Source organism: Palaemon carinicauda, unplaced genomic scaffold (assembly GCF_036898095.1).
Source record: "Palaemon carinicauda isolate YSFRI2023 unplaced genomic scaffold, ASM3689809v2 scaffold105, whole genome shotgun sequence".
NCBI lineage: Eukaryota > Metazoa > Arthropoda > Malacostraca > Decapoda > Palaemonidae > Palaemon > Palaemon carinicauda.
In genome coordinates this window covers 197,280-221,819 of record NW_027168538.1, presented here as the reverse complement: position 1 = coordinate 221,819, position 24,540 = coordinate 197,280, and the positions used below count along the sequence as shown (strand labels likewise).

The window sequence follows — 24,540 nt, the reverse complement described above, 5'->3', positions numbered from 1 at the left end:
CTTTTCCAACTAGGGTTGTAGCTTAGCAAGTAATAATAATAATAATAATTGTAATAATAATAATAATAACAGGGTTTGAAAGGATGTTGTAAAATAACATCAATGGCAGGAAGAATATGTTTCACTGTAAAATCCTCACTGCAACATTAAACGTGGAGCTCTACCACTGAATGTAAACATGGCCGAGGTGGCCACACAGCTTTTACGGGAAAAGTTCCCCAATATTGACGAGGAAATCTTCCAGTATGTTGAAGGTGAGCATTACATTAATTATCAGTTAAATATTTTAATTATGTATAGAATATAAGAAAGATTAATGAAGTAATTAGCATATTTTAAAAAGGGTTCTCCTGGTCGGGTAGATAGGGACTTTACCGCATTTAAATTGACATATTAAAAGTATTTTATCTTTTGGAGAGTATTTTTTATGCTTTTTTAATTACATTTATTATAATTTATTGCTATTTAGACTAGGTAAGATTGTCTAAAGCAATTTAGGTATGACCTCATGGTTTAACCCATTTGGCGTAGGCGGTGTAACTCATATTTGACATCTACGTGTTTTATATTAACCTAACTTAAGTTTTATATTTTTATAACTTATATTATTAATTATTGGACTTTAATTTACATATGTGATTGTAACTAGATCCATAATAAAAAAAAGTCAATTGAATACAGAATTTGGGGTGTATATATGTATGCTAGCGGCCACCTGTATGTATTATTATGTCTAACTTAGAATACGGCAGTGTAAGGGTGGTAACTAGGTAAGGACACGGCTTGTAGGTTAAGTTAGGGGAGAAAGTTTAGGTTAGTTGATGTCCGTTTTTAATCAATGCCTGAGGAACTGGCCGCTGATATACAAACGCTCCCAGAATTTCCATCTATGGTCACCTTGTCTCAGTTATTATAAACTATATCTTAATTAGAAATTTTATATGATGAAATTATCCGTTTTAGGTTGTAAAATTGTATATATGGCGACTAGCACTTAAGGAACATGGGTAAATATATGATACTTTAATTTCTTGCCAAATACATGAACCATATATATTTTTCATACTCGCTGTCTTGTGTTTTATGCATTTATGACCATGATTATTGGGGCAAACCACCCGTTCATGAGTTTTTGGACCCCCCCTTACATAAAGACAATTATCAGCGACCCCAGTTGGAAACCAGGGTATTTTGGGTGTGGAAATGTCTTAAACGAGTGATTTACAGCAATAATAATGCTCAGAAATGCAAAATAAGCCCAAGATATCCAATTGGAAAAATATATGGTTCATGTAAGTGGCTGAAAATAGGCCTAAACGTGATTATTTAAAATTTTTAATATTTGTAAAAGGGTACAGAACCTAACAAACCCACCTAACCTAACCTAGTAGTTCCTAGGTCACAACCCCTAGCCGGTGGGCAAGTTCCCCGGATCCCCCTTCCCAGGTCAAAACCCCTAGCCTGGGGCAACCCCCCTCGGAACCCTCTTCTCAGGTCACAACCGCTAGCCGGACCTCCCCCTCCCAGATGACAAACTAAAAGTAAATCACAAATTAATCCTTATAATATGAGAAAGTAAATCACAAATAAATCATTCCATTATGAAAAGTTAATCTCAAATTATTCCTTACCTTATGATTGACACCTTCGCCTATTTTTTTTTCTTGGCAATCTTTACAAAAGCTTTGCAGTAGAAAATGTGCTGGCCTTCCCTGAAAATTAAGTCAGAATCAGACCTTTGAGGCATTATTTGGCTGTTATTTTTTAATTACACATGAGTAACAATAGCTTTACACTGAACAGGGAGCATTTCCATCATAATCAATTGCCGACATAAACGAAATTACACAATTTTGAAATAGATTGATGTGCTTCCCTTAAGTTCCCTCTTGGAGACGTCTTAACGAGATGGTGGTTAAGTGGTAACTGAACACGAAGGTGGGTAAAAAATGGCTGTTGTAGAACAATATCCAGGAACTTATGAAGAAGTACTTGTAAGCTGATAACCCTTTTACCCCCAGGCTTTTTGGAAATTTCCAACCCTTAACCCCCAAGGGGTTACTTTTTTCCCCAGCACATTTTGGTGTATATTTCTTTTAAATTACTCTAACAGCCTTAATTTTTGTCATAGAGAGGTCAGGTTGGTCTCATTCTCTTGGAAAATGTCTGAATTTTCTCAAAAAATTATCAAAAATATGAAAAAAATAATTCTTATAGCATTTTTTTGCAAGGACGTACCGGTACGTCCATGGGGGTAAAGGGATGGCTTTTGTGAAACGTACCAGTACGTCCTTTGGGGGTAAAAGGGTTAATTGGTTTAAAAAAAACCACCTGACAAATCCGTCATTGGGAATACACAGAAAGTTCCTCAAACCCTGGGAAAAAACGCATGCGCAATAAGTCCCCTTCAGTCTCTCAGATGTAAACAATGAACTTGGAGTGAAAGACATATTTCACATTTTAATTGAATGATACGTAAGTTATGCCCCAGCCCCTATTAAACATACATAGAAAAATACCAAACTAGCCAGCACTCATCCATTTCTTATAGCGAATTCTAGTTTCGCTAGAAATTAGCGTATCGCATATTAACCGGATCATGTTTTGGTCACAGCACCCTAGGGTAGGTTAGGTATGACTTGTCATGGTTTTGGTCTAGTTTACAATATTTTAAGCATAGTCAAGTCCAGAATAGTGTTCTAAATAGGACATTTCTTGGAATAATGCTATGAATGGGTTTTATTGAATAGAAACAGGAAGAAATATAAATGAATTATCATAGGATTTATTGATTTTTTTAAATTGCTTACCGTATTATACAATAAACTTTACTGTTTTTTACTGAATTAATGTCCATCTGTAGTAACAACTGCTGATGTTTAAAGTTGAAACGTTTATTATAAAGGGTATGATATGTCTTTGCCATGATATATATGCCAATACTGTACTCTACAAGCATAAATTTAATTTTGTGCTTTACATTGCTTGCCTTTCATATCAAATACAGTGGAGTAATACCTAACCCAATGTACAGTATGATCCCTATACAAATACTGAACACAGAAAAGTGCTTATAACCTGACTTAGTTGAAGTGCCGTTAGAATAAATGCATGGATATTTTCTTATTTAACAAGTAAAATCTGTACATGCTACTAATAATTATTTTCAGTAAATATGTGATACTTGAATTTCTTGCCACATTATTATTATTATTATTACTTGCTAAGCTACATATTTTTTGTACTCGCTATCTTGTATTTTATGCATTTCTGACTATGATTATTGGGGCAAACCATCCATTCATGAGTTTTGGACCCCATTATTTAAAGACAATTATTGGGGATCAAATTGGGAAACCGTGGTTATTGTGGTTGGGGAAATTCCAAAAAAAGAGTGATTTGTAGCAATGCTATAGGTCAGAAATGCAAAATAAACGCAAGGTAACCAGTTGTAAAATTATATGGTTCATGTAAGTGATGAAACTTGAGTACAGTATTACAATTCTCTGTGATTCACTTCACTTCCTTCTAATGGTTATTGTTTGGCCGATGCTCGCTTCGCTCGCAAATATACATAACTTCACTGCTCCCATGCTTTGGCAAGGGGTACATGGATGTATTGTGCATACCATCCCCGTGGGTCACTATCTCAGGAATATTTTTTACTCTTACATGAGAAACTATAGCTATACTGTACTGTATACTAAACGGAGAGTGTTGTCATCATAATCAATTGCCGACATAGATTAGAATACAGGGTATACTAAATTTTGAAATAGATTGTAGTCCAAGGCTTGCACTTTGTAGTCCAAGGCTTGCACTTTGTAGTCCAAGGCTTGCACTTTGTAGTCCAAGGCTTGCACTTGGACGATCTCTGCTCCATGATACTCTTAAGCATCGGGTTCTCAGACATGCACAGCCGCTCACCCGTGAGAAGTGTACGCTACCTAGCAAATCTTATGCTCTCTGTAGTAACCTGTGATTCTCTGGAATTTTTCCCCTGTCCATTCTCAGCAATTAACCTTGGCCAGGATTTTGTAGTGATTAACTGTGAGGAGCTCCATTGTATGTTTATGGAACCACATAGAACACTTGGTTCTGGCTTGAAATCGTAGCATACATATTAGTGTTGGTGTTAACGTGTTCTAGGTTGGGCTGATGTAACTTTGTACTTTCAATGGGTACCTGTGGATGTGTTGAAGGAGAGGTAGAGCAAACACAACTCTTTTTGGAGTGGTTGGACTGAAGACTAGTAGCACCTGCTCACTAGTATTCTGGAAAGGGAACAAAGTTTTATTCAATACAAGCATTCCAGGAATGTTTGATTAGTCACTCAAGGATGCATAGTTTTCCTGCCCCTCGATCATATGAGAAAGCAGATAAGTGTCTGGATGGTTTGCCATGCTGTAGAGCCATCAGCAAAATACATTCTGGGCAGAAGGTACGTACTAGAAGACCATCAAGGTGGAAAACCTCTTCTAGTTGTGGCGCCCACTGGTGACGATTCTGTTTGCTTGGCAAACATGAAGTCTTTGGTGTTTTGTTCACTATCCCTGATACATTGACAGCATTCAAAGACATCTTTCAACACCCATGGGGTGACTTGTATGTCTATATCTTGCCGTAATTCACCCCAACTTAGTGAGTGATCAGCCGAGTAGCATTCTGACCTGCAAGCTCTTCCATTTAAGGTCCTGAGAGATATGTTGCCCTGGTCTGCCATTTTTATCAGCCATACTCTCAGAGGTACCACTAACTTGTTGAGTTTCTTGCTTTTTATGCTTGGAGACTATCCAGCGTCTCCTGAATAAAGGGCTTTTCTCGCCAAACTTTGCTTAAGCTGTTTGGATACAGTATTTGCAATGTTCTTCAGGTATCTACCCTTGAAAGTTGACCTTTTTTTGTGGAGGAAACGTCTCTTCGGTTGAAGCAATTATCGAGCTGATCACGGACGTCTTCACCTAACCTATCGAGCTTGATCTGGTCTCAATCCCCAGCTTAGCAGATTGCCAGGCTAGGACGTTTCCAATAGGCTACAGGACGAGATGGTTTTGTTCCTCGAGAGGTCGTTGTTGAGCTATCCGAAGAGGACTCCTCACGTCAGTCCTGAGTATTGAAGACTCTTCGTTGGCTTTGGTAGGAACAAGACAAAAGTGTCTGAGAATACTTTGACTTTGTGGGACTGTCAGGTGAGCTTATGTCTCATTCAGTGAAGGGGACGAGTATGCCTCTCGGGCGAGAGATCACTATGTCAGGGTTCCATCACCATTGTGCACTTGTTTCTAGCATACAACTCTAGTTAAATAACACCTTAAGAAATGGATTGACTGGTCATCAAATCATTGATATCTTTCTGGAATTTTTGATGTGATGAAGACAAGTGTCTGGAGACATTAGATCATCTTCATGTTCTTTCATCTATGGGATGTTGGCTACAAATTCTTGGACTTTATTTTTTGCTATGGCTTCTCAAAAGGTTGGGAGTTTTCCCAGCTTGCTTTTGGGACATCAGCAGTTTTCCCAGCTTGCTTTTGGGACATCAGCATCTTATCAAGGCACTGATTCAACAGAAGCTCAGGATGAACAGTAGAATGACTGGTTCTCCGACGTATTGTTTTTCCCCCCTCCTTGGGGTTGCAGCAGTCAGACTGTTAACTGGTCGGTTGGGTGATTGTTGCTCTAAGCTTTGCAAAATTTTCCATTTGTTCCGTAACCGAAATACAAACCACGCTATTTACAAAGGGTTATTACTTTTAGCGTAGCTGAAATGGCGAGCCATTAGAATTTAACGAGGGTGTATTACCCCCGCGCTAGTTAGCGGGGGGGTAGGGGAGTGGTAGCTAGCTACCCCTCCTCCCCCTCACACACAGGTGAATACCCACTTTCACTTTTGGCTCGGACTGTGACAGACGTCTCTGTCTTGGTCCTCGCTTGGCAGCCATTGTCTGTTTTGTCTTTACTTAATCGCTTACTTTTCTTTTACTCAATATATATGTAAACATGTTTTCATGTTTGTATATATATTTGAGTATAGAAATAAGTAAGTTTCCTTTTCAGATGTGTGTGTGTAGTGTACGATATCTACGTGGAGGCCTCGGCAGTTAGGCCACCACGGCCTAATTTTATGGGTTGCGATCGAGTTTGACTTCGGTCTTTCTCTCTCTCTCTCTCTTGAGGTCGTTCACCCTTTTACTATGTTTTACTACGCCCTTGTAGCTTCCTTCCCGTGTGGGTGGGGTTGCTACGCCGTACATTTTGTCTCAATTAGTTTATGAATCTAATTGTAGTTGTTAATTTTTCAGCTTGTAGAACGATTCCTTTCGGGGTTTTCGTTTTTTCTTTAGTGTTCATTCATTTTTAAATTACATAATTACATAGTTACATAATTATAATTGTTATAATTCTGTTTTGGTTACAGCTCTCCTTCCGCGAGTGTAAGTGGTTGTGAGGGCACGTGCCTGTTGTGTAATTCTTGTTCCTTTTCCTCGGGATTCCTCTTCGGAGCCTTCCCGGGGGAATGAATGTGTACTAATATTATTTGTTTTATTTTTTTACAGTTACCGATCTAGTTCGTTTCTGTAATATAGCAACGGTGTGAGCTGTCTGGTTGAGTCCTGGGGATTCGGCTGTTGCTGCCTCCCCCCTTGTATTGTCGTCAGGGGCGTGTCTCCTTCTACTGGTAGTACTCCCGTGTCGACGGACAGCTCTCCAGTTCATTTTAGAACAGTCAGGAGGCTTGCCTCCTTGGGCGGATAACTTTCCTTCCGAGGGAAGTTTTTTTCCTGTCCAGGCTTGAGCTTTTCCTCTTTTGGGGGGTTCTTCTCTTGCCTTTTTTTCGTGCGACTATGCTCTTGGTGCTGAGCGGTCGCACCTGCAGTTTCGCTCAAGGGGCTGGGCAACTGCAGGAGCTCCTCTTCGGAGGATTCCCCCTTTTAGGTCACTGGCTGACCAGTCTCTTCCACGAAGTGTTTCTCTTTCGTTCGCGAGAGAGTACACTCATAGAGACTCCTCTTCGGAGGTTTCTTCTGTTGCTGTTGCTGTTGGCCTCCCTCGCCGTAAGGCCCTCCGTCCGCCTCGTCGTAAGGGCCTCTCATCTCCCTATAAGGGTGCTTGAGGCGCCTTTTTGAATCTCCGTTTGCAGCCTACAACTTCTTTTTCTCGATCTTCCGTCTTGGTGCAGATGGACAGCAGTCTAATCTCGTCTTCCGACGGGCAACGGTCTTCCCGACGGACAACGGTCTTCCCGACGGACAGCGGTCTTCCGACGGACATCAGTCTCCCGGCGGACAACGATCCCTTCGGGGCAAAGGGTTGCCCCCACAGGGGTTCTTCCCTTGCGTGTCAGGGTTTCCCTGCGCGCCCTTCTGTTCGTCAGCGCTCTCCTGTTCGTCAGCGCTTTCAAGATGATCTTCCCTGCGGTTCCTGTTACGTGCCCTGTGCGCCCACGTTCGCCCTCGCGATCTAGAACTTCGGTTCAGGTCGGGGTCAAGGACTCTTCTTCTTTGCACAGGCTTCCACGCGTAGCCTTCTGCTCGTCAGCGATCATCAGCTCGTCAGCGATCATCAGCTCGCCAGCGATCGTCAGCTCGTCAGCGATCATCAGCTCGCCAGCGATCTCCGGATCACCCACGTGTGTTACAGCTGGCACGCCAACGTTCTCCAACACTTCTGAAGGAACATGGTTCGCCAGCTACTAGCTCAACTGCGGATGCTGATCGCCATCGCGCGACCCTCAACTGCGGATGCTGATCGCCATCGCGCGACCCTCAACTGCGGATGCTGATCGCCATCGCGCGACCCTCAACTGCGGATGCTGATCGCCATCGCGCGACCCTCAACTGCGGATGCTGATCGCCATCGCGCGACCCTCAACTGCGGATGCTGATCGCCATCGCGCGACCCTCAACTGCGGATGCTGATCGCCATCGCGCGACCCTCAACTACGCATGCTGCTCCTCATCGCACAATCCTGAACGATCGCCCTCATGCGGATGCTGATCACCATCGCACCCTTTCACGCGATCATTTACCTGCGCATGCTGCTCGCCATCGCACAACCCTGAACGATTGCCCGCTTACGCATGCTGCTCCTCATCGCACCACCCTGAACGATCGCCCTCCTGCAGATGCTGATCACCATCGCACCCTTTCACGCGATCATTCACCTGCGCATGCTGCTCGCCATCGCACAACCCTGAACGATTGCCCGCTTACGCATGCTGCTCCTCATCGCACAACCCTGAACGATCGCCCTCTTGCGGATGCTGATCACCATCGCACCCTTTCACGCGATCATTCACCTGCGCATGCTGCTCGCCATCGCACAACCCTGAACGATTGCCCGCTTACGCATGCTGCTCCTCATCGCACCACCCTGAACGATCGCCCTCCTGCAGATGCTGATCACCATCGCACCCTTTCACGCGATCATTCACCTGCGCATGCTGCTCGCCATCGCACAACCCTGCACGATTGCCCGCTTACGCATGCTGCTCCTCATCGCACAACCCTGAACGCTCGCCCTCTTGCAGATGCTGATCACCATCGCACCCTATCACGCGATCATTCACCTACACATGCTGCTCGCCATCGCTTACCGCCAGCGATCTTCTTCACCTACGCGGCAGCACGATCCCTCGCCGTCACGCCCATTCGCCTGCGCGCCCGCGCGATCGCTCGCCTGCGCGCCCGCGCGATCGCTCGCCTGCGCGCCCGCGCGATCGCTCGCCTGCGCGCCCGCACGATCGCTCGCCTGTGCGCCCTCGCGACCGCTCGCCTGCGCGCCCGCGCGACCACTCGCCTGTGCGCCCGCGCGACCGTTCGCCCTCGCGCGACCATAGTTCGCGGCGAATTCCACAGCCGGTGGTAGCAGCAGGGACGCGTGCTCCTAGGCGGCACTCGGGATCACCTCCATCCAAGCACAGGTTGGTAGTGCAGGACGAAGACAGGTCAGTACAGCATTCTTCCCACCTTCTTTTCAGGCAGGAACCGTCGTGTCCTCTCCAAAGGATCGCCCGATCCCTTTTACCTTAGCGAGGATTTCGGACTCTGTGTCCTTGGAGCAGCAGACATGGTTTGATCCGCTGGCACGGGCGTTAATGAGGGTTATGAAACCAGCACTCACCGGCCAGGGTAACAAACCAGCGGCTGTCTCTCCTACGCTGAAGAGAAAGAGAGGAGTGGACTTCGTGGTGACTTCCCCCAGGGCGAAGTTGGTTCCCAAGAGGTCGGTCTCGAGGGTCCCCTCTCCTGCACGAGTACTCTCTCCTTCTCCCGCCCTGGAAGGATTTTTGGCGGGGGGGGCTTTCCGTTGAAGATTTCTCCATCGGACAAGGGGTGACTGCTTACCTCTTCCTCTGGGAGCTTACCAGGTTCTTTCCCTCCTCGGTTACGGCCCGAGGTTTGGTTCAAGGAAGCTACAGGAAGATCAAGGGTACTTTCCTCCTCTCGAGCTCAGGCACCTTGGCCTTTCGTCGTTAAGTATCTACTTGCGGACAAGCTCGATGTTGTACCATCTGGACGCACTGACTGAAGGCTTCCTTCGGGTGTCTCATCTGTGGAGGTCAACGACCTCAGACACCCTTCCATCCTTGAGAAGAGTTTTGTCTTTGCCCAAGGACAGAGACTTAAACATCTGCTGTGCGGAGTAAATCGACTTCCGGTTTCACTCCTCCAAGGCGCTTTCTTCCAGACTCTGCAGGGCTCCAGCTCCCTTTTCTTTCAACCACGTCGGCCTAAGTTATCGGCTACGACAACTGGGACAAGGTGTCCAATTGCAGTTTCCTCCTGTCAGGAACAGATGGCACGGGAGACTCCCCCTGGGGGGCATAGTCCTAAAAGGAGTTCACGAACTCTAGGATTGCAGGTTTTTTCGCTGGGAGGATGCTTAAGGTTACTCATCCGAATGACAGCTTCCCGATGCCCATTCCCGCACAATCTCTGTGAGTAGCCAAGGATATCGCGCCTGCCGTCTCTGTCAGCGAATTCAGTGTCTCTGAACCTCTATGCCATAGCATCAGCAGAGTTGCCCGGTTGGGCAGAATGATCCATACCTTAGGCGAAGGTCTTCCTTAGGATCATCGACGGCTTCACCCCCGGCCCCCTCAGTCGATCCTTTCTTGTAAGGAAGGATCTGAGAGGGGATGTCCATAGTCGACCTCTCAGCCCTGATCAAGTTTGTCGAACAAACTTCGGCCAGCGTAGACCAGCAGAATCGATCAGACTGGTAACGAGGCGACAGGACTCCTTTAACCCTGGATCGGAAGGACGGGTACTTTCAGTTTCCATTCCATCCATCTTCCAGGGTGCTCGTCGAATTCAGCCTAAACTGCAAGTATTCCTGCTTATGATGCAGTGTGGCTATCCCGCCGTGGCATAGCAGGTTTGTTTCCCCTGCCTTCCTCTTGGCCGCTCAGGTGCAGACTTCCGCCTCCTCTGCTGTTTGGAGGGCTGGTCAACTCCGGTAGGCTCGGGTTTCGACCTTCTTCAGCGCCGGGAAAAGCTTCCGAATGCTGACCATGAGTGTGGGCTCTGGTATTTTGCTTGGAGCCTTCTCTTCCTCTGCCTCAACATCTGGAGTATCTGGCCATGATATTGAGTCAACCGCCTTACCACGTTGGAAACCCCGCTTCTCGTCCGTCCAGCGAGGTTAAGCAACGTCGGTACTTGGATGGGTGACCACCTGGGGACGCCAGATTCTGTTACCACATCCTCCGAGCCTTCCTTTCGGTTGACTGTGGCAAGACTGAGGAGAGTCGCAGTACCTGTTCTCAGTCAAGCAGAGTTTTCAGCCCTACCTTGGAACGTTTCCTAGTTCTTCTTTCCTCATTGACCCGTTTATAGTCCGAACGGTCGCCTCAGGATAAGTTCCATGTGGGGCGATCCAAGTTCCGGTGGCTTCAGGCAATGTTTAACCGGACTCCCTGGCCCTATGGGACCAGCGGAACTATTAAACCTGCAATGGGTGTTGACCTATGGAGCCTCTTGATGGTAGTGGATATTCTCGTCCTTTCCCCACATTCTTGATGCGGTTCTCGGACTCGTCAAAGGAAAGGGGGGGGGGCATGTTCCGGTCCAGGCCTATGGTCAAGACCTGAAGGATACCTCTCCATCATTCAGGCAGGCTTAAGGGCCTTAGTCTGGCCCCTCTTCAGATCCTACCGCTCCTGCCAAGTCGCCCCGTTGCGTGTCGACTTCATGCTAACCAGCAGGGGACGCATTTTCACACCTTCACATCTTGCAGTAGAGATACCGGGATGATTGAGATTCTCTCAATTCCACCATCGGCTCTCTCATTCCAGGCAGGGGAATGTTTCTCTCAGACTATCCGAGCAGAGCCTCATAGAGAGAGTGTACCTAGGGGTCTTTGACCTTGGGTAACCAGCAAGTGCTGGTCTGGGGGACCTGATCGCGACAGCTTGGAACCTCTAGCTTCCGCTAGTTTTCCCCCCAGTCTCAGACCCCGAGACTCTGGCAAGATGCATTCCGGTGATGGTGGGACAACTTCGACGCCTGCGTCTTCCCTCCTTTTTGTCTGCGGACAATGGGTCTCAACAAAACCAGGTTGTCTGTCAACCTTTCAATGGGAGAGCTCCACTGGGACTATGCGCAGAACGGTTTCTGGACCCTCTGCTTCCCCTGACGGAACTCCCGGGAGAGCTTCTCCCACGGCGCAGACTACTCAAGCAACCACACTGCGACATCTCTCCCGAACCGGGGCGTCGCTTCGGCTTCATGCCTGGAGACACTACGCTTCCTCCTCTAGAAGAGACAACCCGCTACAGTCGCGGTACGGAGGTCGCGTCATCTGCGATAGTCATCCACAGGGGTCTCCCAGGCAAAGTGAAGAGTCTAAGGTGGTTGGTGCCGTGGGAGATATACCTCTTCCCGTGAGGCCTCTTCTCCAGCAATAACGGTCTTATTGCCTTTCGGCGGGAGGAAACTCCTTTCCGCTCTTGGCAATGAAGCCTGTCGCTCAGCCTTTCCCTGACCTTCAGGCTTAAAGGAATAACTTTTTCCTGCCCGCTGGATCTATCCTCGCTCATGCGAAGCTACGATCGTCCCTGCCCTAGTCGGAGGAAGACCTCCAACTTGGAGCATGGCTCGGACTTTTAGTCCTTTAAGAGATCTTCTCAAGACCCTTTTACGACAGGCCTCGGATTGTATTCCGCCTTGGGTCTTCTGCTCACTCTGGCCACGGCCAGTGTGTAAGCAATCTTCTTGGTCTCTTACTACTCCCCCCCTTTCTAAGGAAGAGGGGAAGGCAACATTCAGGCTCGCTCCTGAGTTGTTGGCTAGACTCAGAATCTGAGGGTCCCGACCCTTCGGTCCGATTCATTCAAGATTTTGAGTCTCCATTCTGTGTCTGATGTCCCAAGACCTTCTCTTTCTTGCCAGTACAGGAATCGAGAGGTTAGCGCTGGGAACAGCTGCAGTTTGGCCTCAGTTGCAGCCGATTTGGGAACACAAGGAGGACATGGGGGGAGAGTCACCAGTATACCTCTTCAGCCCGGACTCAAGGACATTCATCTCGACCTGTCTTCAGACCCTCCCCCGTCACGTCGCCCTACAGCACGATGTTGGATACATCGCAACGTCCCTCGCCTTCGAGTAATACTACTCTGTGACGCAGGTGCTACAAGCTGGAGTCTGGAAGCGTCTGATGACCTTCGCAGCCCGCTTCCTGCAGGGCGTGACCCACAGGAGTCTCGATACGTTTTCTATCGCTCTGTGGTGGCTACACAACAGCTGGTCTAACCTCAGGCTCCTTTTTGGACAGGTAGCAGAAGGTTGAGGGCATTGTTATCAGGTTTTAGTCTGCATGAACGAAAGAAGTATGTCTGGCCCTTACTTCTTTCTTCATCATCCCCTCTACGGGGAAGCAGCATCCTGGTCTCTGCATAGCTGACCTCGAACCTCTGCAGGTAAACCATGCTTCCTTGTGTTCCGAGTATTGAGTCAATACTGTCGCGTCCCCCATACCCTGACGAGGTGGTATTGGGAACGTCCTAACCCAGAGTTCCTTCTGGAACTCCAGGTCAACTGCCTAAGACGGGTCACACTTCTTCCTTCACACACAAGCTTACGTAGGCCACATGGTTCCTTGCGGTGCAAGGAACTTGTGAGGTGCAGGGACTCCTTTTCTCGAGTGCGACTCACTCGGATTCTGAGTCCCCGGGTAAAGCCAAAGCCAGTATGGCTGGGGACTTTCCACCCTTCCTAAGGGATAAGTCACCCTTTGTAAATAGCGTGGTTTGTATTTCGGTTACGGAACAAATGACAAATTCGAAGATAATTTGTATTTTTCCTAACCATACAAACCTTAGCTATTTACACATATTTGCCCGCCAGCCCTGTCCCCCAAGACAAGTCCTACCTCTAAGTGAAAGTGAGTATTCACCTGTGTGTGAGGGGGAGGAGGGGTAGCTAGCTACCACTCCCCTACCCCCCCGCTAACTAGCGCGGGGGTAATACACCCTCGTTAAATTCTAATGGCTCGCCATTTCAGCTACGCTAAAAGTAATAACCCTTTGTAAATAGCTAAGGTTTGTATGGTTAGGAAAAATACAAATTATCTTCGAATTTGTCATTTTTACCTCCACCAACAAAGTTGGGAGGAGGTTTTTTTTTTTTTTTTTTGAACAACTTCCTGGCCACAGTTTTACTCGGAGTAGTAAAATTTTTAGGGATTAATTTTTATGTTGAGATGTGAAAGTGATTCAATTTTGAAAATCCTGGGTCAAAGGTCAATGTCAAAGTTGGGCAAAAGGTCGACCAAAAAATACTCCTACTTTCTAAATTGATTCTGGAAGAGGCAAGCTGGTTTTAAGAAATAAGCAGCTCTCTCATCCTTTTCAAACAAGGGAGTGGGGCAGGATGAACAATTGTTTACCTCTTCCCAAATCTGTTTCTTTACACAAGCCTCAAGGTTATGGCATTTCTGTTAGTCTTGACCTCTTAAGGGGAGATTAGGTTTTCCCCATGACCTTGTATAAAGTTTCAAAGATAACATTATCCAGGTAGGAAAGAACTAACAGTTTGGTTCACAGGGTCTTCCTCTTACCAACAAGCGAGTTTCCAGTTTTAAAGAACAAATGTTTGTATTGGCACCTCGTAGTAACGGGGAATGTTGAAGGAGGAGAAGACTAATTGGTAAGGGACCTGTGGTAGTGGTTTTAACACACCCCAGTTATTATACCGTCACCCTATTAGGGGTGAGCGAGCTGGGTATATACCTGGCATTCCATGCAACTTTTTTCTCTGGTATATTTAGCAATATTTATACCTTAGAAATGGTGCTTTAAGGAGCATTTCACTGGGCGACACAGGTCCCTCGCCCAGAAATAGATTTTTCCTTCGTTGAAATCCCTTTTAAGGTAATTTGCATTTTTCTTAGCTATGCAAACATGGGTTCTTTAAGGAAATTTTCCCCACTCAACCCCCCTTCTCAGTCTCTGGGAGTAGTGATATTGGCAAGACTATGTCCGTTGGATGACTAAGGTTCCTCCCTCACTGGGCATCTAAATTATCTTGTTAAAGAGTTCAATACCCATTTAGAGCTTGCACTAAGTAGCTTTCTCTTTTAAAGGACTCAGGCTTGTAAATTCAGGAAAAAATACAAATCATCTTTATTACCTCCGCCAACGAAGTAGGAATGAGGTCATGTTTTTGCCCCTGTGGACAGCTTCCTGGCCACAATTTTAATTGTAGAGTATTGAAACTTGCAGGGATTACCTGTTATGTAAATAATGTAGCTGGAAATGATTAAATTTTGGAAGGTCAAGGTCAAAGGTGAAAGTTGTGGTCAGGCAAAATGTCCAATTCACGTAATCAGCCATGAGTTTGGACATCGTTGTATCAAGCAAAATGTCCAATTCACGTAATCAGCCATGAGTTTGGACATCGTTGTCACAGAGACTTCAAACGTGGTTCATATTTGAGTGTATGAAAATCCACACTAATTAATACATGTTAAGGTCAAGGTCGAGATATTTTTTTTACTGTACAGTACTGTATTTGTGATATGTAGTGAAGGTATGGTCAGAAAAAATGTTTTGTTCTTGAAAGATACTGTAAAAGAAAAACATTTGAAGATTAAAAAATTGATTTTAAAATTATAGAATAAAGCGACAGAGGCTTTATCACCACCTATGATAGAATAGATGATGTATAATCCAGTATGTTCGATACATTACTGAGCAGAAATACCAGAATTATTACTCTTGTTAGGTAAACATGGAAACGGGTCGAGGGAATTATTTGATGATCTTTGAATGACCCCAGACATCTTTCAAACTGATGAAGGTTATCTTACATGAAGTTTTAGAAGGCAGTGTACAGTATACGATAGCAGTGTATCAAGTGATAGCAGAGTAAATTTGATTGTACTGTACTCGACACACCATAAAGAAAGAACACCCATTTATTCCCTTGTTTTCTACAGAATTTCATGACAGTAAAGAACAAAAATATCATTATTATTATTATTACTAGCCAAGCTACAACCCTAGTTGGAAAAGCAAGAAGATATAACCCCAATGGCTCCAACGGGAAAATAGCCCGGTGAGGAAAGGAAATAAGGAAATAAATAAGTGATGAGAATAAATTAACAATATATCATTCTAAAAACAGTGACAGCGTCAAAACAAATATGTCCTATATAAACTATTAACAACGTTAAAAAAAGATATGTCGTGTATAAACAATAAAAAGACTCGTGTCAGCCTGGTCAACATAAAAACATTTGCTCCAACTTTGAACTTTTGAAGTTCTACTGATTCAACTACCCGATTAGGAAGATCATTCCACAACTTGGTAACAGCTGGAATAAAACTTCTAGAATACTGTGTAATTTTGAGCCTCATGATGGAGAAGGCCTGGCTATTTTCATACCAAGAACTTAGTGATATTGATTGTACGAAAGATGGGTTTTCTGTTATAGTTAGCATGTGCATGTTTTAGATTTATCTTGATGTGTTTGTCTTTAATTCAAATATGGTTTTGTTTTTTCCAGGTGTATTGAATTCTTCAGAAGACCTGCACAGTGGAGAAGATGTGTATGAAGCCATTGGAAGTTTGCTCGAAGATGCAGTCGGAGCGGAGAGGGAGGGGGAGATACGGTAAGTCATTAAGTCATTCGTGTGGAATTTTAGTTTTAAAATTGCCTTCTAAAGCCCTCTGCATGAGATGCAAGTAAGCAGGGCTGTTTTTCGCTTCCGCCAACCTTGGTTTGGTTGGTTTTTAAAATGGTAATAGCAGAGGACAAAATGATAAATAAGAAATGTTTACCTTTATAAAAAAAATTGGTATGTTTAGAATATATTTAAAGTTTTTTTAATGGTAGATTTATTCTTCACCACATTTGTAGTGGTATCTTCAATTTTTTTCTAAATTATTTAAATATTCTTTTATATCAGTGTTAAAATAAGACTCAAAATTTTATTATTTTTATCTAACTTTATATATAGTACAGTATTGCTGATTAAAGCAATTGCTAAGTGTTTGCATCTATTACAGGAAACTGTGCGACATGTTTGTACCCAACTTGACCCTGTCAAATGGTACTCCTGGCACTACCACAACAGGGAATCGAATATTGGATGCCCCTGTTCAGTTGTCAGAGATGGCAGCCAATATGGAACAAGAGGAAGAAGTTATTAAGTCCGTTTGGTCAAAGGAAAGAGACGAGGCTCTTGTGAGTTGTGTTTAGTATATATTGTTTTATTTCCAGTACTTTGTATTGTATTTTTTTGTGATAAATGTATTTTATTTTAATGCTTTAAAGGATTGTAGTGGCCTGTTGGTAACGTCCTTGTCCGGTGATCGCCAGACTAGGGTTCGAGTCCCACTCAAAACTCGTTAGCTCCTCTCTGAGCTAAGGATGGGGTGTTTGGGAGACCCTATAAATCTTATCTGCTGAGTCATCAGCAGCCATTGCCTAGCCCTCCTTGGTCCTAGCTTGGATGGAAAGGGTGCTTGGGCGCTGATCATACGTATATATGGTCAGTCTCTAGGGCATTATCCTGCTTGATAGGGCAATGTCACTGTCCCTTTCCTCTGCCATTCATGAGTGGCCTGTAAACCTTTAAAATACAATTGTTCCTATTCTTATGTATTGCATCGGCCAGACTCCTTTAGTTACAGTGCAAGCTGAGAATTGCAGTACGTACTAAGGTTTCTTTACACTCCCTGACCCTTTACCCTAACTGCATTTATTTTTATGCCATTTACTTTTCATTCATTCCTTTTCATCTCTTCACTAATCTCTCTACTTTCATTATATTTTCTTTATTTTCACTTATTTTATTTTTGGAAAACCCTGCGAGTCTAAAACTGTTGTTTGTTGATTTTGTAAACCATTTCTCAGTTTATGATTATGATGGTAGTAAAAAGAAATCTATTTGCTTGTGGGATTGTCATGCATTAAACCAGAAATATCGTCAACTCTACATTTATTCCTTTTAAGATGTATGTGCGATATGAACTGTATGTTAGTTGCTCTATATCTAAAGTTAATAATTCAATCGGTACTTGATATTTACAGAAAGTTGACCAACGAAAACTTGACAAAGCTGAAGCAAAGCTGAAAGAAAAGAAGGAGAAGAGAACAGTCACAGATAAGAAAGAACAGCCTGCCATCATCTTAGATATGGCTACAGCATCCCAAGTAAGTCTCTCTCTCTCTCTCTCTCTCTTTCTCTCTCTCTCATGTAGTGCCTGAAACTGCAGTATCTTTTTACTAATTGTTTTGTTATACAAACAAAATTCAATGTAGACAGTAAATCTTTTTCTATTGTATTACAAATACCCTTCAAAAAGACAGGATTTGGAATTGATTATAAATTATTATAAATTGGATGAGAAACCTATCTTAAGGGATGAGAAACCTATCTTAAGGGATGAGAAGGACTGGAAGTGATTTGATAATTTCAGTAGTAACCATATAAAGAATTACATCATCATATATCCATCGAGTGTTCAAGGGCCAGATGACTAGAGTTAGGTGAGAAGTATATCAACTTCCATGTTACAAATAACATAGTTCGACTTTGAATTTACAGTCTAGTAGTATTTCTTTTAGGTAGTAATTTAGCTTTGAAAAAAGTTATTTTGTAGTTTGTTGATTATTGCAAAACCTGCTTTGTATATTTAAATAAAATATGAGATGGGGGTAGGGGGTGGGCTGTGCCACCCTATCAGTACCAGCCAAACTCCACTGAATCCCTGAGCAAGGTTGGAAGAGCGGAGAGATGAAAGGCCCCCTTTTGTTCCTTTGTTTGATATCGGCTACCCCCCAAAGTTGGGGGAAGTGCCTTGGTAAATAGTTAGATAGTTAGATGTGATGGCCTACAAAATGTTCAGCTTCCTATGATCGTATTACAGTATTACATTTGAACTTAATTTGTTTCAGGTTGTCAGTAAAAAAGAAAGAGTATTAGATGCTAAGGGTGGCTGCAACACAAAAGACATCAGAATAGAAAGTTTTGATGTAGCATTTGGTGAAAGGTATGTATAAAAATTACGTTTGAATTTATAATCTTACTTTATCATTATCAAAATTTTCAAACGAGTAATTATTTGCTTATGAAATGTTTTGTAGTTGGGGTGAGATAATTATATCACTGGGGTTGTGGTGGTGGCCAATTTGGTAACGTCCCTGACTGGTGAACGCCAGACTGGGGTTCGATTCCTGCTCAAACTCTTTGTTATTTTGGTTGCTGCGATCTCACCATCCTTGTGAGCTAACTATTGGTGGTTTGTTGGGAGCCTATAGGTCTATCTGCTGAGTCATTAGCAGCCATCGTCAGGCCCTCCTCGGTCCTAGTTTGTGTGGAGAGGGGATTTGGGTGCTGGTTATGATCAGTCTCTAGGGCATTGTCCTGCTCGATAGGGCAATGTCTCTGTCCCTTGCCTCTGCCATTCATGAGCGACCTTTAAAACTGGTGAAAAATGTCTTCATATTGTCGAGTTTAAGCCCTATGAATTAACTTGTAACATAAACCTTAAAGAAATGTGAATCTGACAATGATAAATTAAACTTATTAAAGCCACGTTTATTTATGCCCCAGTGAATTAATATTATCCCGCCTGAATCGGTCATACCTGCTTGACCCAAAGCTATTCGATGTATAGTCCACATGACTCAATACCAGAATGCAGAAAATGCAGAATATATACAGAAATTCAATGTCTTTTTAATAAAGCATTATTTTTTGTAATTATCCAGCTTTCAGTCTGTAACAAACATCAAGTATTGTACTGTTCTGTATTGGAAACAAACCCTTAATAGAAGTTTTGTCAGAATGTTTAATGTTTTCAGTTCATTCAATTATTGATTTTTTTTTTAAGGAATTTAAGTATATTAGGTAAGACATAATTAATTATTTAAAAACCAACTAATTTTACTAGCTGGACGATGTTTAGAAATGGTAGTTCTGTGGTCTGGTTAAAGACTGGGCTATTTTTCCCTGTTGGAGCCCTTGGGCTTATAGCATCTTGCTCTTCCAACTAGGGTTGTAGCTTGGCTAGTAATAATAATAATAATAATTAAAGAAGCCTTGCTCATATCTTTTTAAATACAAAATCAATATATACCATAGGTGTTGTTGCTGATAATACCAATATCCTATTATTTATGAAAAACAGTATTACGCTGGACAACGATGAAGTGGGAAGGGAAACTTAAGGGTAATGCTATAGTTAATTTTATTTGCTCAAAGAAATTTTAAAAACATTGTCTGTTCTTCATATTGTTATTGTTACTTTTGTTTATTAGAATTTTTCCTCCTCAGGGTTCTTATTCAGAATGCCACGGTATCTTTGGCCTTTGGGAGACGGTATGCGCTGGTCGGTAGGAACGGTTTAGGCAAAACAACGTTATTGAGGATGATATCCAGGTAAGAATTTAGTTTGTATATTTTGTATGCATTTGCAATTAGGTTTTGAAAAAATCCAGGTCAAATGGTCTCTTCAAAACAAAAATTTGAGAGCTTAGCATCCATAAATAAACGTAGCTGTATAAGAGGCATTTCTCAGAAGGTATATGTGATTACTGAAGGAATTAATAAAAAAAAATTATTTAAACCTATGTAAAATATTATTGCTGTAGTGTGGGTGCCACAAATCAGTCGTGAATGATTGTATGCGCTTCTGAATATCAAATATTTATGAACTGTATATAAAGCGTGATTTAAGAAAATTACCCTGAAATTCATAGACATGAATTTTTATATTGGGTACAATAAACTTTTAACCCTTTGAGCACCATTAAATGCCAACTGTCTTAACCTTTGAGCACCATTGGATGTATTCTATTTCCAGTTATTATCATTTTTTTTTATTTCTTTTATTATTTACTCATATGAACATTCAACATATGTAAGTGTGTTTCCAGGGAATAGAGATAATGTACTGTATATTCAAATATAAGATAGAAAAATTTGTAAGTTCTTATCTCTAATAATGTTTATGCTAAGATTAGAAGTTAGATGTCCAAAACTAGGTAATCGAACTTGAGAACAAATATTTGCAAAATACTGTATTGCAATAGCTATTAAACATACAGCAGTCAAAAACATAATTATCAAGCTACATTTAAAAAGATACCACTGCAGATCAATTTAGATTAATTTTTACCTCTGTCAACAAAGTTGGAAGGAGGTTTTGTTTTTGCCCTGATTTATGAACAGCTTCCTGGCTACAATTTTAATCGTAGAGTAATGAAACATGCTGGGATTAACTGTTATGTAAAAAGCTGGAAATGATTAAATTTTGGAAGGTCATGGTCAAGAAAAATGTCCCACTCAAATAATCAGCTATAAGTTTGGACATTGTCGTCACAGAGACTTCAAACTTGGTTCATATTTGAGTATATGAAAATCCATACCAATTAATTCCTGTGAAGCTCAACGGTCAAGGTCGAGAAATAAGCTGCCATGGTGCAGGTGTGCGCTCGACTGAGTGCCCCTCTATAGTCAATTCTTTTTAGAGAGGCAGATTTGCAGCGACTCGCAGGGGTGCCCTTTTAGCTTGGAAAAGTTTCCTGATCGTTGATTGGTTGGACAAGATAATTCTAACCAATCAGAGAGCAGGAAACTTTTCCAAGCTAAAAGGGCACCGCTGCGAGTCAGTGCAAATGCACCTCATTAAAAAGAATTGAGTATAGTTAGCTAAGTTATTACTGGTATTTACAAGATTTTATTCAAGGTAAAAAACCTGGGGAGAAAAGTACATTTAGAAAATTTAGTTTTGAAGTACCGTACATAATACAGTTATGTAAATAGTTATACAGGTACAGTAGTTGAAGTAGTTTCCCTAATTTCAATGTACAGATTCTAAAAATAATTGACTTCTTTTTAATACAATTTTTTCTTTTCAGTCGATCGCTACGTATCCCCAGTCACGTGTCGGTTTTGCATGTCGAGCAGGAGGTGACGGGTGACGACACAATAGCCTTAGAAAGTGTACTGGAGTGCGATATTCAGCGAAACACACTAATTCAAAAGGAAAAGGAAATACAAGCTAGAATAGCACAGGGGTAATGTTATTAATTGGTTATTCATAATGTAATTAGATTATAGAAAGCAAGGGGAAGGAAGAAAGGTGTGAATTTTAAAGTTGATCAATGATATGTACTGTACTACTGTATACAGTATACCTGTACAAAAAGAGAAATTAGATGCTCTCTCTCTCTCTCTCTCTCTCTCTCTCTCTCTCTCTCTCTCTCTCTCTCTCTCTCTCTCTCTCTCTCTCTCTCTCTCTCTCTCTCTCTCCTCTCCTCTCTCCTCTCTCTCTCTCTCTCTCTCTCTCTCTCTCTCTCTCCTCTCTCTCTCCTCTCTCTCCTCTCTCTCCTCTCTCTCTCTCCTCTCTCCTCTCTCTCTCTCCTCTCTCTCTCTCTCTCTCTCTCTCTCTCTCTCTCTCTCTCTCTCTCTCTCTCTCTCTCTCTCTCTCTCTCTCTCTCTCTCTCTCTCTCTCATATTGCGTGGTTTCTGCTCCCTGAATAGCTAAATTTATCTTTAATTTGTTCCATTTTAAATTTATATCTAAGAACAGCTCCTATTTAAGTCTCGCCGTGCAGTTCTGTGATCTCTTCAATCTACTACACATTACTGATGGTAATTCTCTTTATGAATATGAAGGTGTAAGGAATTATTTATTTTGTACTGAAAAATATTTCTGAAAGTGAATCCAGAAACAGAATTGTATTATTTCAAAGTTGGTGATTTAACTTTTAGTAAAGAATTAAAAACTGTAATAATGTAGATTGAAGATATGATTATTACATTCTAATTACGGAAACCTTAAATGTCACCTGGTAAGAGGATAATCGCATTGGAAGATGTGTATACCAACATGAGATTTATTCCTTGCTCATCTGCTTTGTTTTACCTAAAACAGCTTTTCATATTTTCCACCTCATCTCAGATTGTAAAATTATTTCCTTAGAGATTATTGAGATAATTTTGAATATATAAAAAAATTCAATGTCTTTTTGTATGCATATATTATTAGACTTACCCCGCTCTTTTTATTTTCAAGTGATGCGAATGACCTAATTGACCTTTTCAACAGAGATCCCGATGAAACGTTATCAAGTCAGTTATCAGAAGTATATGCCGAGTTGCAGGCCATAGAAGCAGATAAGGCACCGGCTAAAGCAAGCGTCATTCTTAGCGGTCTTGGGTTTAATCCTGAAATGCAGACGAGAAAGACGAGAGAATTTTCTGGTGGTTGGAGAATGAGAATAGCATTAGCCAGGGCCCTGTTCTCCCAGTAAGTTCAACTTGATGTGTTGTCTTTTTTTTTTTTTTTCTTTTAAATGAATTGCCATTTGCAGATATTTATTTTAATATTTGAACAGGGGCAGAAGAAATATCTTCTATATACATGTTACTTAATGCACTCAGAAATTCTAGTGGTGCTGTATTCTTGGTATTAACCCTTTTACCCCCAAAGGACGTACTGGTACGTTTCACTAAAGCCATCCCTTTACCCCCATGGACGTACCGGTACGTCCTTGCAAAAAAATGCTATAAAATTTTTTTTTTCATATTTTTGATAATTTTTTGAGAAAATTCAGGCATTTTCCAAGAGAATGAGACCAACCTTACCTCTCTATGACAAAAATTAAGGCTGTTAGAGCAATTTAAAAAAAATATACCTGTACTGCAAAATGTGCTGGGAAAAAAATAACCCCCTGGGGGTTAAGGGTTGGAAATTTCCAAATAGCCTGGGGGTAAAAGGGTTAACTTTTTTAATAATGGGCAAACTTAACTATTGTATCCTTACCCATGACACAATTTTGCACAATGGCCTTGGATAAAAGAACCATTTTGAACCACCTTTTAATTGGCATCCTCTTCCTGCTTATAAAGGCTTGACTGTGGTAAAATAGCAATACAGTATATGGATGCAGTATTGCTTCAATTGTGGTCTCCAAAAAATTGATGTACAGTATAGAGCTTTTCTTGTTATGGAAGATTTCTGATGGACCCACACCAATTATGTATCTTCAATGTTGACATTTGGGGCATTCAATAGATATAGTCATAAAATATTGTGGCCTCTATTTTCTTGATATAAATCTGTGACTTTGAAGAAGGGAAGGCATACATTCATTCATTCAAAGCAGATAGTATATAAGGAAATTGATAGTGGGAACCTTTTCTTGTAATGCATTTGGTTTCATAATTAATGGTGGAAAAATAACAGAAACAAGATGAAAAGCCTGGCATTATTGTGTGTGAGGAGTAGAAGTATTTGAATTCCCTAAAAAATCTCTAGGAAGACTTAAAACAGTTCTCTAAGTAAGGTCAAGGTCAAGGTCTTGACCTTTGTAGAATCCTATGTAATTTAGAATATTTGAGCCCCCATAAAGTTAATATAGACAAATAGTCTGGATTGAACTCTTCTGTCATCTTGTAGCCAAATCTACAGAGGTGAAAATTAACACTTAAGTTAACTTGACTAGATTTTATTGAATTTTTGTAACCCCAATATTATATGTAGTAGTTGTTTTCTGATTTTGTTTACATCACAAACCCATCAATTATAAAGAATCCTTACTTGGTATGAATGTCCTTGTACCCTTTTATCTTAACGTTTTTCTGCCCAAGGGAAAATTCTACTGCTAGGTAACAATCCTTATGAATAAGTACTACCTTGATTATCTAGATAGTTCATGACCAATTTTCTCAAACATTATTTTGACATATTTACTTTCCAAGGACAAAGGCTTGAGGGGTCTAAGAAAATTACTTGTCACTCCATGACATTGATGTGCCTCTGATGGTAACCCTAAGTAATCAGCCTGAAGGCCCAACATGTGAGCTCTATAACCCTGATTAGACATCTGAATAAGAGGAGCTCTGCTTTCTCTAGAGTCGTTGGGACTCCCTATCTCAGGTTTTGTCTCTTCATCATAGGATTCCTTTAAGGCATATTTACATTCGCTGTTATCTGGACCAGGAATTTACTCTGCGTGGACATTTCCTTCTTTCATTTCACTAATTTAAGTTTGAGAGGGTGAATCCTATATCTGCC

At 42.0% G+C, this 24,540-nt stretch overlaps 1 protein-coding gene across 1 annotated transcript in view; it reads left to right on the top strand.

Annotated features, from left to right (window-relative positions):
- The first annotated feature begins 112 nt into the window (after positions 1–112).
- The window catches only part of LOC137635233 (ATP-binding cassette sub-family F member 3), a 46,825-nt gene continuing 22,397 nt past the window's right edge, over positions 113–24,540 (top strand). Inside the window, exons 1-8 of the mRNA XM_068367689.1 lie at positions 113–254; positions 16,013–16,118; positions 16,516–16,693; positions 17,543–17,665; positions 18,410–18,504; positions 19,791–19,895; positions 21,377–21,535; positions 22,570–22,770. Of these exons, the coding sequence (XP_068223790.1) occupies positions 179–254; positions 16,013–16,118; positions 16,516–16,693; positions 17,543–17,665; positions 18,410–18,504; positions 19,791–19,895; positions 21,377–21,535; positions 22,570–22,770 (1,043 nt within the window). The 5' untranslated portion in view covers positions 113–178. The remainder of the gene's footprint in view (positions 255–16,012; positions 16,119–16,515; positions 16,694–17,542; positions 17,666–18,409; positions 18,505–19,790; positions 19,896–21,376; positions 21,536–22,569; positions 22,771–24,540) is intronic.